Source organism: Calidris pugnax, unplaced genomic scaffold, assembly GCF_001431845.1.
Source record: "Calidris pugnax isolate Ruff unplaced genomic scaffold, ASM143184v1 scaffold18, whole genome shotgun sequence".
NCBI classification, from domain to species: domain Eukaryota; kingdom Metazoa; phylum Chordata; class Aves; order Charadriiformes; family Scolopacidae; genus Calidris; species Calidris pugnax.
In genome coordinates, this window is record NW_015090812.1 from 9,357,478 (window position 1) to 9,370,913 (window position 13,436).

Consider the following 13,436-nt stretch of genomic DNA (forward strand, 5'->3'; position numbering starts at 1 on the left):
TTTGGGGGGCTCTCCCCCTGCCCCTCCATGCTTGCAGATGTGCTGCTCCTCCCGTGGCCGTGCTGGGTGGAGATGCCCACGGGAGGCAGCAGGATGCATCCCCCGGGAACGGCAGCGATGCTGGGCACATCACCCCCCAACAACCTCCCCCCCCCCCATCACCCTGTCCCACCACCCGCCCAGCTTCAGCGTGGGTGGCGCGGCTGAGATCAGAGCAGCTCGGCGCACCTCCTGCCCGACCTCCCAGCCTGCCGGGAAGGGGACGGGCTCCCCCCCTCCCTCCCTGTGACACCCACCCTCTCTGTGTCCTCGTCCCCTTGCCCCAGGCGCTGCCCTCCCCTCTGACACACACACAAAGGCTGTGGCCGTGTCCCCCCCCTCCCCGGACCTGGCACAACCTCTATCCCAACTGGCATCTGATGGACACCAGCTGCTCCCCGGCCCAGCCAGGAACAATAAAGACGCTTCCCCCCCTCCATTCCCAAAAAGCAGGGGGAAAAAAAAAAAAAAACAACCAACCAACCACTGAAAAACACCAACCCATATAATAAGTCATTAAAAGGGAAGATTCTGCTCCTTATTTGCGGTCTCGCTCTGGCCTCCTCGGCGCTGGCGGGGGGCCAGGCCCGCCGGGGCCCCCGCCTCTTGCTGAGGGAGCATCCCAGCACAGATGAATCCTGAACCCCCTCCCTTCCCCAGCACCGGGGGGCTGGGCAGGAGCCAGCCTCCCACCACCACCACCAGTGCTGCCTCAGGATGTACCCTGACACTGGGCAGCCTGTGGCATCCCTGGTGGGTGGCATGGGAGTGGGGGCTACATACATCATCCCCCGCTTCCCCCGAGCAGAGGGTTGGGAACAGGGTGGCCGGGTGTTGTGCTTAAGGGTCTCAGGATTGGCCTCCTCCCGCCCTCCTTCAAGCTGTGTTGTTCCCCCTTCGCTGTGCCAGGAGGGGTGGCAGCCCCTGGTTTAATGGGGACGGGTGTCCCTGGGATCTGAGCTCAGCCCCAGCCATGCTGGCGAGGGGGGGATTTCTCTTCTGCACTAAGATGGCTGCAAATAAAGTCGGTGGCTTCTCCCAGAAACCTTGGCCCTGCCACGCTCAGAGCTCTCCCATTGCTCTCGGGGATGGATCCTAGAGCCTTGGTGGGAGGAGAAGGCTCCTGGGAAGCTTCCCAGCACCATCTCCTTTGCTTGTCTGCAAGCCTCTCCTGGGGCAGCCTGCTCTTGTCAGGGTTTGGGGGTGCCCATCACTCCCTATGCTCATCCTGTGGCCGAAAAGTTGCCCACCTTGGAGTGCCAGGGAGCAGCTGGGCAGGAACGAGGTGGGGTGTCCCCGGTTTCACTCGCTCCGGTTGTGTTGGGCGTCCGCAGCACCCACTGCAGCGTGTGGGTGGGAGTGGGCAGGATGCCTCCCATCCACTTCATCATGTCCGTGGGTTTTTTCCTGGGGAAAGCAAAACCAAGGAGCTGATCTGGGGCTGGAAATATCCGTGTCAGCGGGAAGGGGGATGCCTGGTCTGGCATGAGTTAGGGTGCTCCCCGTTTGGGTTCCCTGGGTGCGACCACCCAGAGGATGCAGCAGTTAGGGAACCCTATGGCTAGAAGCCCCCCAGGTTAACATGGCATCATCTGGTGCTGCGGGGCCTCATTCCACCCGTTCCCTTCCCTGGGCATCCTGATGGACAAGACAGGTTGGTGAGATGCCTTGGCACTGACAGGGCACATTGCGGTTCCCTCCGCAGCGGGCAGCCGAGTGAGCCAGGAGCTGCGCTACACCAAGGAGAAGCTGGGTGAGGAGTCCGTCTACACCTCCCAAATGTTGATCCAGACCCCGAAGCGGGATGGGGAAAACATCCTGACGCAGGAGGCCCTGCAGCTCCACCTCGAGGCGGCCCTGGCCGCCAGCAAAGTCCAAGTCTCGCTGTACGGAAAGTGAGTCCTGCTCCGGCCGGGGGGGCACAGGGACCCCCACCATGTCCTGCGTGTCCCCCACATCCCTTACCGTGCCTCCTGTGGGATTATGCCCATCCTCAGCTCCTCCTGCTTTTTCAGATCGTGGGATTTGAATAAGATCTGCTACAAGTCGGGTGTCCCCATCATTGAGAACGGCATGATTGAGAGGGTGAGTGGTGGGCATGGCGTGGCTCCCAGGCACCCCCCCCATGGGGGCTTGGTCCCCCAAGAAACAGTAAGCTGATGGGCCGCGGTGGGGATGGGGTTTTCCAGCGCCAGGTGCTGCAAAGTCACCACCAGCTCCGTGCGGGAGGGTGCAGGTTTGGGCAGCCCAGGAGGGAGGGGTGAACAGGAGGGGGCCTGATCCATCCCTGCTAACCTCTCGCATCTCCTTCTCCCACAGATGATAGAGAAGCTGTTCCCCTGTGTGATCCTGACGCCGCTGGACTGCTTCTGGGAAGGTTCCAAGCTGCAGGGAGGCTCAGCGTATCTCCCGTGAGTTTGGGGGGCTGTTCTGGGGTGCGGAGGGGGGAGGATCCAGGTGGGAACAGGGCTTGGGGGGGCTGCTGAAGGGCTATGCTTTTCCTCCCCATGTAGCCTGGTGCTGCTGCTGCTTGTTCTGCTCAGCCCCAGGGTGGTCCCACCACCATTGCTCATCCAGTTGGGTCAACACCCCTGGGACAGGTTCCTGTCCTTGACTTCCTGGACCAGGTGGCATGGGCAGGAGGTGCCCATCCCTGCCGTGCTGTGTCCACGCACCAGCCAGAGATGGGGACGTGGGGACAGAGGCCATCCTGCAGACAGGTCCCTGAGGACTGCTCTCCCCCTCTCCAACTCTTTGTGGGTGCCACCACAGCGAGGAGAGCTGCGCCCAGGAACACAGAGGGCGCAGAGTCCCCAGGGTGGGTGGTGGGTGACTCCCAACCAGCTCCCCGCACCACGGTGGTGGGGCTGGGGACCCCGGGCTGGGCGGGGGGAGCGCACACACACACACCACACACACCCCCCAACATTCCTTCTGTTTACGCGTGTGTTTGTCCGGGAGAGCCGGGGCGGCTTGTGCATTGTCAGCAAACGAAGCCCCGCGCTTTCTCATGCTAATGCTGCTCTGAAAGCTGCCCCTTGCCAAACAGATGAAATAGTGGCCTTATTCAGGCTGCTGCTGGACGGGAGGAGGGGGAAGGGGCCGCAGCATCCCCAGACAGGACTTGGGGGACCGGCTTTGCCCCCTCCTCCAACCCCCCTACCCAAGACTTCAGGCTCTCCCCCATCCCAGCTTGGGGATCAGCCGGGAGTGGGAGCGAGCAGGGTTAGGGTGGCCGTGCCAAGTGGGATGCTGGTGGCATTGTTTGCTGGGGTGGGCAGCATCCCGGTGGCTGGGGTAGGGTGGCAGGCAGGGTGACACCCGCAGCAGCAGTGGGACCCAGCTCTCCTCGCAGCCGGGTAAGCGGGTGCCCGAGCGGGCACCCCGGCTGAGCGCCGGCCAGCCCGTGGGGACTCGTCCCCCTTTTTAACGCCGAGGGGTGAGCGGGGCGGGAGCTGGGAGAACAAAGAGCAGCAATCTATGGAAAGACAAAAGGATTTGCCCTGGCTCAGTGAAGCAAGCGAAAGCAGATAAAAGGGGCTCTCTTTGGAAGCAGCAGCAGCTCCGGTTGGTATGTGGGAATCTCGAGCGGCCGGCTCCGGCCCAGCCAGCCTTCATGAATTATTAGGCTGCATTTCTCCCCAGAGCCCACACTCGCTCGGGGCTTTTTCTTCCCCTCTTTGGAGGACTGGGCTGGGTTATTGGCTTTTTTGTGTGTCCTTTCTGTCTTAAAAAAGAAGCCGAGCGAGGCTGGGAGCTGGCCCCCAGGACTGCGGGCTGGGATGGAGTGAGCAGAGCATCTGTGGGCAAGGGAAAAGCCCCTTTTCCCAGGTACCCAAGTCCCACGGGGTCCTGCTGGACCTTCAAGGACCTGGTCCGTGCCCAGCTCCCAGCACCATCCTGAGCCCCAAGAACTTCTGCTGAGCCCCAGAACCCCCAGCGTGGGGGAGGATGGCAGGAAGGGCTGGAGGGGATGCTGGGAGCCCTTGCCTGCCTGCTCCCCTCTATCAAGATGTTAGCCCGCGGGCAGTAATCGGCCTGACTGCTCGCACAAAGCGGGGCCAGGCGGTGGGGCCGGCTCCCCCCGCTTTGTCCCAGCCTAACAGGATCAGGCACGCTACTTGACTCGGGGCACGGCCCGCTGCGCCACGCGGGGCACGGGGGATGCCGCAGGCAGCCCGGGAGGGGGGTAGGGGATGCTGCCCATCAGCTGGGGGCTGATGCTGCTCCTCTGCATCCTCGCACCTTGCCTTGGAGGGCAATCCTGGGACCTATGGGATGGGATGGTGGTGCTACTGCATGTGGGTTTCAGCATCTCCCATCACCCTGGTGCCTCTCTCTCTCCAGGGGCCGCCCGGACATCCAGTGGAGCAACCTGGACCCTCTGCAGCTGATGGAGGAGCTGGGGCAGTTCACGTCCCTGGAAGGTTTCAAAGAGCTGTTGGACAAGGCAGAGGTGGGGCAGGCTTACATGGAACGGCCGTGCCTGGACCCCCAGGATCCCCAGTGTCCCCCCAGTGCCCCCAACAAGCAGAGCCAGCAGGTGGGTCCTGCCCATGGGGACCGGGAGGGGTGCGGGGGCTTGTTCCGCCCCTGCCTGCCCCATGGTCTCGCATCCCTGACACCTCCCCTCTGCCTGCAGAGCCCTGACATCCCGGCTGAGCTCTCGGGGGGCTGCCACGGCTTCTCCAGGAAGTTCATGCGCTGGCAGGAGGAGCTGATTTTAGGCGGCACGACCAAAGACTCCCAGGGCAAGCTGCTACGGTGAGAGCTGCTGAGGCACGGGTGTCCCCAGGCGTGGTGCAAGGGCCTCAGCTGCAGCATTTGCCCCTGGGGTGGGGTCCCTTCATCCTCGTCCTCATCCTCATCCAGTGCCCAGGGGAAATGGCTGCAAAAGGGGCTGCAGGGCTGCCTGGGAGAGTGTGTGAGCTTGGCGAGCGTATGGGGCTGGCGAGTGTATGGGGCTGGTGAGTAAGGCAGTGCTTCAGAGCAAGGGTGGGGACAGGGGGCAGGATGCCTGAGTCCTCTCCCGGCTGTCCATGGTGGGGCTGGGAGCTGTGGGTGGGGGATGGACCCATTCCTGCATCCTGGGGTGCTGCAGCCGGTCCCAGCAAGGTGCATGCCTGTCCCACAGCGCCGAGGCCCTGCAGACCATGTTCCTCCTCATGAGCCCCCGGCAGCTCTTTGAGCACTTCAAGGATGACTACGAGATCCATGATATCAGCTGGAGCGAGGAGAAGGCGGGCGCCATCCTTGAGGCCTGGCAGAGGAAATTCGTGGAGGTGGGCACTGGGGACAGCCCCCACGTGGGATTGGGGAGGGGTGAGCCTGTGTGTGACATCCCCCTGCACCCAGGTTTTCCTGTGGCCTTGGGTTGTAGCAGCACTCTCTTGTGGTCCAGTGGGTCCCTAGGGACCCTCAGTGGTGATGCTGACACCCTGGCTGGCTTTGGAGGGGATGTACTGGGGAGCTGGGGGATCCTGACTCCTCTAATGGGGTGTTCCTCTGGCAGCTGGCACAGAACTCCATCCCACCCAATGCCACTCAGAACGTCCATGCTTTTTCCACCACCACTCTCAACGACATCATGAAGTCCTTCTCTGACGTCAGCGTCATCCGGGTAGCTGGAGGCTACCTCCTTATGGTGTGTATGCCCCTTCTCTCTGTCCCCCACCATCCCTTCCTCATCCCCCCTGTCCCCATTAACCCACTCTGCTTTTCCAGCTGGCCTATGCCTGTGTCACCATGCTGCGGTGGGACTGCTCCAAGTCCCAAGGGGCCGTGGGCCTGGCCGGGGTCTTGCTTGTGGCTCTCTCCGTGGCCTCTGGCCTGGGACTTTGCTCATTGCTGGGCATCTCCTTCAATGCAGCCACCACCCAGGTACGTGCTGGGGGAAGAGCCCAGGTACTGTGGGGCTGGTGGGACCCTGGGGGCTGCAGGGTGACCAGGTCCCCCCCCAGGTGGTGGCCATGACCCCCACCAACACTGGCTTCTCTCTGTCAGGTCCTGCCTTTCCTGGCCCTTGGCATTGGTGTGGATGACATGTTCCTCTTGGCTCATGCCTTCACTGAGACCAGCCAGCACATCCCCTTCAAGGTGAGCGCTGAGCCCTGCCTGGGGGCTGCCCTGTCCCCTCCCGCCTCCCTGCAGCCCCTTTCGTCACCCCCTCCCTCTGTCCCCACAGGAGCGGACGGGAGAGTGCCTGAAGCGCACGGGGACCAGTGTGGCTCTCACCTCCGTCAGCAACATGATCGCCTTCTTCATGGCAGCCCTGGTGCCCATCCCTGCCCTGCGTGCCTTCTCCCTCCAGGTTCGGCTGGGGTCTTTCTCCAGGGAGGGTGGGAAGAGGTGACCACACCGAGCTCTGACATAGAATCATAGAATGGTTTGGGTTGGAAGGGACCTTAAAGATTATCTTGGATTATCCAAATGCCCTGCCATGGGCAGGGACACCTCTCACTAGACCAGGTTGCTCAAAGCCCCATCCCTGCCCACAGGCTGCGGTGGTTGTCGTGTTCAACTTTGCCATGGTGCTATTCGTCTTCCCTGCCATCCTGAGCCTGGACCTGTATCGCCGGGAGAGACGTCGGCTCGACATCCTCTGCTGCTTCTACAGGTACCAGTGCCGGGCTGGCCGGGCTGGGGCTGACCCCATAGGTCCCCCCCAGAAGCATGGGGTGGCTCTGATCCTCTCCTTCAACATGTTCTCCTCCTTTCCTCTCTCCCTGCAGCCCTTGCTCCTCGAGGGTCATCCAGATCCAGCCCCAGGAGCTCGCCGATGCTAATGACAACCACACCTGCCACCCCTCCCCTTATGGGCACCCCGGCGTGGCCACCAGCACCCAGATCACTACCACCGTGCAAGCCTTCACCCGGTGTGACCCCTCGGGCCACCACGTCGTCACTGTCCTGCCGCCCACCTCCCAGGTGTGCACATCGCCCGCCGTCCTCCTGCCCCCCACTGACCCCCTGGGCTCGCAGGTCTTCACCCCGTCCAGCTCCACCCGGGACCTGCTGGCCCAGCTGGACGAGGCCAAGGGTGGGCGGGAGTGTGTCCCCCTGCCCTTTTGCCGCTGGAGCCTCGCCGACTTCGCCCGGGAGAAATACGCTCCACTCCTCCTGCGGACCCGGACCAAGGTGAGGTGGGAATGGCCCTGGTGGTGCCACCCGAGGTGGTTGGGTGGGTGGCTGGCATGGGACCCTGCCTAACCCCCCCTCCTTGTCCCCACAGGCAGTGGTGGCAGTGCTGTTCCTGGCGCTGCTGGGGCTGAGCCTCTATGGCACCACCATGGTGCATGACGGGCTCTACCTGACGGACATCGTGCCACGGGACACCAAGGCACATGCCTTCATCTCAGCCCAGTTCAAGTACTTCTCCTTCTACAATATGTTCATCGTCACCAAGGGTGGCTTCCACTACCCGGGTGCCCAAGCTGCCCTGCTCAGCCTGCACCAGGCCTTCAGCACAGTCAAGTATGTGGTGCGGGAGGGCAACCGTGACCTGCCCAAGATGTGGCTTCATTACTTCCAGGACTGGCTGCGAGGTGAGGGACATCCCTCTTCTCCATGACCTCCCCTGTCCAAGGACCCTCTCCCCAGCCCACACCCTCCCCCCTAGCCTGGGCATGCCTTTCTTGCTGTGGGTGGTCCCATGGTGTCCCCAAAGTGCCCAGTAATGCCAAGCTGAACCCTGGGGCTTCTGGGTGCCCATCCCGCTCTCTGGGACACACGGGATGCCGTGCAAGATGGTGTGCCCCAAGGGATGCTCACCCCCTACGCTGTGTCCCCAGGACTCCAGGCCACCTTCGACAGGGACTGGCAAGCGGGGCGCATCACCCATGACAGCTACCGCAACGGCTCCGAGGACGGGGCGCTGGCATACAAGCTCCTGATCCAGACCGGCGACAAGAAAGAGCCCTTCAACTTCAATCAGGTACATGGGGATGGGTCTGGGGCACCTGGGTTGGGGACAACACTATGTCCACTGCCCTACTCATGCCTGCTCCTGCTCTCTCCCTGAAGCTGACCACACGGCGGCTGGTGGACGAGAATGGCATCATCCCCCCTGACACCTTCTACATCTGCCTGACGGTGTGGGCCAGCAACGACCCCCTGGGCTTTGCCGCCTCCCAGGCCAATTTCTACCCTCCACCGCCTGAGTGGATCCATGACAAGTACGACACCACGGGCGAGAACCTGCGAAGTGAGTGAGCGTGGTGGGCTCCCCACAGCCCCCTCCTGCCCCTTGGTATCCCCCTGCAGAGGACCCAGATCCCTACACATTTCCTGCCCTGCAAGCATCCCCCCCAAAAGAACCACCCCCCCATTTCCTTATCCCATCAGCATCCTCTGGTAGAGAAACTGTCCTGCTTTCCCATGCCCCACGCTCATCCCACCCTCATCCACCTGAGCACCCCACTGCACGCTCCCTGTGCCCCCCTGCTCCAGCCCACGAGCATCTCGCCACAAAGAAGCCCCTCTACTCTGTTACCTCTCTGCCCCACAAACATTCCTCTGCAGAGAAAGTCCCTGATCCCGGTGACCCCCTGCCCATCCTGCTGGGTTCCCCTCTCCTTGCCCCATGTCTTCTCCCCACACACTCCCCATCCCCGTGGTACCCGGGTTGCCCCCATGCTGCCCTTCAGGCTGATGCGGTCGGGGTGTCCCCATGCTGCGTGCACCGCTGTGCTGCCCGTACCCCCATACTGCCCGTGCTTTCCTCTCCAGTCCCAGCAGCCCAGCCGCTGGAGTTTGCCCAGTTCCCTTTCTACCTGAGCGGGCTGCGTCGCACGGCTGACTTCGTGGAGGCCATCGAGAGCGTGAGGGCCATCTGCCGGGAGGCCGCCCAGCGCCATGGGGTGCTGAGCTATCCCAGCGGCTACCCCTTCCTCTTCTGGGAGCAGTACATCGGCCTGCGCCACTGGTTCCTGCTGGCCATCAGCATCCTGCTGGCCTGCACCTTCCTGGTCTGCGCCCTGCTGCTGCTCAACCCCTGGACAGCCGGCATCATCGTGAGTACGCACCCCAATGCATGGGGACAGGGGGTTCACCGGCCGTGCTGCCCTCTTGGTGGGTGGGGACAGGGACATCCAGCCCTGCTCCCATCCTGCTGTGTGGCCCAGGGTACCTGCTTCATGGGGATGGGGTGATGGGGTGGCCAAGGGCACCATGGGTGGAAGGGACACCCATATAGAGATGGCAGTGAGTGAGGGACACCTGTATGGAGTGATCAGGGACATAGCTTATGAAGGGAAAATATGAAGGGGACAGGGGTCTGGGGACATAAATGCAGAAGAGGGTGAGAGGAACACCCATATGGAGGTGACAGTGAGTGGGGGACCCATATGGAGGGATCAGGGACACCCCTTATGAAGGGAACATGTGTAGTGGACAGGGATTAGGGGTCATCCATGCAGAGGAGGGTGTGGGCCACCCACAGTAGATGGGACAGAGTTTCCCTCAATAGAGGGAAAATGGACAATGGGGTGAGGCTGCTCTATATGGAGGGGTAGGATCAGGCATGCCAGGTGGAGGGACGAGGGGACAGCCAGTCAGAGTCACCCTTCACTGACCCCACCGCCCCCTCAGGTCTCCATCCTGGCCATGATGGCAGTGGAGCTGTTTGGCATCATGGGGCTGATGGGCATCAAGCTGAGCGCCATCCCCGTGGTCATCCTCATCGCCTCTGTGGGCATCGGTGTGGAGTTCACCGTCCATGTGGCCCTGGTGAGCACAGGCAGACCCCTGCCCAACCGCAGGGCACCCCAGTCCCCTCTCTTCAGCACCCTCACCCCCTGGCCATGTACCAATGGGTGGCCACGTCACGGGTGACACATGGGGGACAAGCCCTGTGTGACATCCCCACCCCATGCAGGGCTTCCTGACGGCTGCGGGGAGCAGGAACGTGCGCTCGGCTGCGGCGCTAGAGCACACCTTTGCCCCTGTGATGGACGGTGCTGTCTCCACCCTCCTGGGTGTCCTCATGTTGGCCGGCTCCGAGTTTGACTTCATCATGAGGTGAGCACCAGAGGGCAGTAAACCAGCTGCTTGCTGCACCCCAAAAGCTTTGGCAATGGGGGCTGGTGAGCACAGCAGCCCCCTCCCTGGCTGGAGGTGGGGATGTGGGGCAGCTGGTGAGGTTGTGTCTTGGTGGGGGCATCTACCCCATCTTGCATGGAGGCTGGGAAGACATGGTGGGGCCGGGGTGTGTGGTGTGGGAAGCCGTGTTTGTGGTGGGATGGGGTTGATGGTGGCTGTGCCTGCTTACCCCCTCTGCCTGCCGGTCCCCAGGTACTTCTTTGCGGTGCTCACCATCCTGACGCTGCTGGGGCTGCTCAACGGGCTGGTGCTGCTGCCAGTCCTGCTCTCTGTCATTGGGCCACCCCCTGAGGTACAAGACCCCCATCCTGCCTCTCCCTGTCCCTCCCCAACCCTGTACCCACCTCTCTTCATCCCTCATTGCCCCTCACCCTGTTCCCCATTGACCCTCTACCCATTCTGGCCTCGTCCAGTCCCAACCTCACTTCGTACCCACCTCAGCCCATCCCTCACCCTGTACCATCCCTGCTTTACCCCATCCTTTCTGTGCCCCATAACCAACTTGCCCCATACCTGCTTGACCCCATGCCTGCCTCACCCCACGCTTGACTCCCCCCATCCTTCCCTGACCCATTTGACCCCATCCCTGCTTCACCCCATATCTCCCTCACCCCACACAGCCCTCACCCCATCATCACATCACCCTGTCCTCCTTGCCACCTCACACTCCAGCATCCCTGTATGTCCCTGGTCCCTCTGACACAGTCCCCTCTCTCCCCAGGCATCCCCAGTGGATAATGGCCCCCGTCTGCCCCCTCCGGAGCCAGTGCCCCCATGCCTGGGCCCTGGGGGGCTGTATGTCCGGCGAGCCCCTGCCTGGCCCGCTGCTTTCCCGGACCCCTCGGACACAGAGCGCTACGCAGAGGCCGTGGGGCCGGGTAGCCCCCAGGGGCCTTTCATCGTGCCCCCCACCCCGGCGCACATCCTGCTGGAGGCCGGCAAGGACCCCAGCTTCCCCCGCATCACTGTGAGTGTCTCTGCTCGCCGTGGCATCGCTGGCTCCCCAGCATCCCATGGGAGAGGGTCATGGATAGAACCTGGGGACGGGGGCTCACGGGTCCCATGTGGAGCTGGTGGGGTTGCCAGGGGGGATGCTCAGTGTGGCTGGGGGTCCCTCATGCTCCATGTCTCCCCTCCAGGTGCTGAAGCCCTACAAGGACAGCCCAGAGGTCCAGGGGAAGAAGGAGGCTCCTGGCCCTCAGCCTGCACCCCCTCTGTCCTTCGGGGAGCCGTGCCCACCGGGTGCCCGGCCAGCCCCCCCCGCAGCCCTGCCCACCTACAGCACCCACCTGCAGGGTCCCGCTGGCAGCTACACCACCGTCACGGCCACCGCTTCGGTGACGGTGGCCCTGCACCCCACGCTGCCTGGGTCTTACCCCACCTTTGGCCCCGAGGGCTTCGCCAGTGGTGAGCACGACTGCCTGGAGGAGCCCAGCACTGGTGGCACCGCCATGCCCAATGCCTTCGAGATGCAGAGCATGGGACGCCACGGGACAGGCACCCGGCGCTAGGTGAGCTTGGGGACACGGGCACCCTACCCCAGGGGTCACGCATGGTGGCTTGGGGGTGTGAGGTGGGTTTGCAGGGTCCTGGCTGACCCCCCCCATCCCATTCTCTCTCCCCACAGGTTGGTGGCTCCTGGGCAGAGCATCTCCCCGGCACCCGGCGGGCACAGGAGGGTGCAGAGCGGGGTCGCCCGCATCGTGCTGCTAATCGCCGGAGCGGTGATGCCCCCCCCGGCTCTCGGCCGAAGAGGACCAGCCCCCCCCGAAAAGCCCCCTGCAAAGGGGTTCGGCAGGGCAGGCTGGCACTTCTATGCAAGCTGTGTGCAGGCCACGCCATGCCCGCGTGTCCCCGACTCGGGGCTGTGCTGATGGTGCCGTGTCCCCTCACCCAGGGTTTGGGGTTACCCTGCCCCAGGCTTGTTGCCCCCCACCCCCCAACCCCCAGAAATGGAAGCACTAACCCCTCCCCCCTCTGTTTCTGGAGCTGCTGGTGAGGTGGGCTCGCTGCCCTGCCAGCTCCCCCCCTCTGTGGGGTCACTGCCTGCTCCCTGTCACCTCCTCCTGGGATGGTCCCCACCTGGGCCACGAGCTGGGGTCCCCCAACAGGGTGCCCTGGTGTCCCCTGGCCATACCCTGGGGTGCCGTGAGCAAGGCCTGGGGCGGGCAACCCCCCACCTTTATTTATTGCAAAGGGAAACTATCTATAGAGAGATATATATTTTTAAGCTTATTTTAAAAGATTTATTTCTCAGCCTATGGCCTCGCCCGGCTGCCCAGGGTGCAGGCAGGGAGGGGGCAGACCCTTTGCCAGAGGCAGCGGGAGCCCGGAGCAGGGGCACAGACCTGGTTCATGCCCCCCACTCCACGGGGTGCTGGGGGGCCACGGGCAGCTCACCCCTCCCCGCTCCAACACGCTGCTCCGTGCCTCAGTTTCCCCACTGGCGAGCACAGGAGGGCTGGAGATCGGGGACATGCTGCGGTGGCGACAGGGAGCTTGTTGCTCCCACCACACAGGCAGGGGGTTTTTGGGGTGGGGGATCCTTGGGGTGGTCCTTCCTGTGCTAAGCCCCTGAGCTGTCCCACGGTCACGGCCCCTCGTGCCCCACTCGTGCTCTGCCCTGGTGACAGCACGTGCTGGTGCAGGCCCTTGGCAGCACACGCTCACGTGGGTGCCCGCAGTGCCACATCTCTCTGGGAAAGCAAATTTCTCACCGTGTCCCCGTGCGGTGGGGCTGTCCCTGTCCCTGTCCCCGTCCCCGTCCCCCGGGCACGGTTCGCGCCGTTACCCAGCACTTTAACTCCAGCGGTGTTTGCCGTGCCCGTGGACCCAGCACCCACCCTGCCACCCCCTCGCCCCCCAGACACTGCCGCTGAGCTGGGGTGGCCCCGGGGACCCCGTCCCCCCGTGCCAGGCGTGGGCACGGTGGGCAGCCCTTCCCTCCTCCCCCTTCCCCCACGCCATCTAAGTTATTTATATCAAAGAGAGCAAAGGTTTATTTTTGTAGTTTGTACAGGCGGTAGTGGGGACTGAAGGTTTATTTTTAAAGAGTAAATATATATATTATATATAAATTACCTGCTGTGTCTGGCCCTTTCTCCTGGGGGGCACAGCTGGGGGGCAAGGGGGGGGATGCTTGAGACAGACCCAGCTGTGTGCACACACACAATGGGGTGTGTATGGGGGGGCACACACTGTGGTGTGTGGCACATGGGGGGACTGGCAGCCTGTCCCCCCACCCCAGGACTATGAGGGGCGAGGGGCTGGGGGGGCTGCTGGCAGGGGTTGGGGCAAGG

At 63.2% G+C, this 13,436-nt stretch overlaps 1 protein-coding gene across 1 annotated transcript in view; it reads left to right on the top strand.

The window, feature by feature from the left end:
• The window catches only part of PTCH2 (patched 2), a 22,041-nt gene extending 8,824 nt beyond the window's left edge, over positions 1–13,217 (top strand). The window contains exons 3-24 of the mRNA XM_014938889.1: positions 1,745–1,934; positions 2,055–2,124; positions 2,359–2,450; positions 4,387–4,582; positions 4,682–4,803; positions 5,174–5,321; positions 5,552–5,683; positions 5,764–5,919; positions 6,043–6,135; positions 6,224–6,349; positions 6,537–6,655; positions 6,771–7,176; positions 7,271–7,583; positions 7,830–7,972; positions 8,062–8,242; positions 8,767–9,050; positions 9,628–9,765; positions 9,914–10,056; positions 10,330–10,429; positions 10,859–11,104; positions 11,277–11,648; positions 11,765–13,217. Coding sequence (XP_014794375.1) covers positions 1,745–1,934; positions 2,055–2,124; positions 2,359–2,450; positions 4,387–4,582; positions 4,682–4,803; positions 5,174–5,321; positions 5,552–5,683; positions 5,764–5,919; positions 6,043–6,135; positions 6,224–6,349; positions 6,537–6,655; positions 6,771–7,176; positions 7,271–7,583; positions 7,830–7,972; positions 8,062–8,242; positions 8,767–9,050; positions 9,628–9,765; positions 9,914–10,056; positions 10,330–10,429; positions 10,859–11,104; positions 11,277–11,648 — 3,770 coding nt within the window. The 3' untranslated portion in view covers positions 11,765–13,217. The remainder of the gene's footprint in view (positions 1–1,744; positions 1,935–2,054; positions 2,125–2,358; positions 2,451–4,386; positions 4,583–4,681; positions 4,804–5,173; positions 5,322–5,551; positions 5,684–5,763; positions 5,920–6,042; positions 6,136–6,223; positions 6,350–6,536; positions 6,656–6,770; positions 7,177–7,270; positions 7,584–7,829; positions 7,973–8,061; positions 8,243–8,766; positions 9,051–9,627; positions 9,766–9,913; positions 10,057–10,329; positions 10,430–10,858; positions 11,105–11,276; positions 11,649–11,764) is intronic.
• Positions 13,218–13,436: the final 219 nt, after the last annotated feature.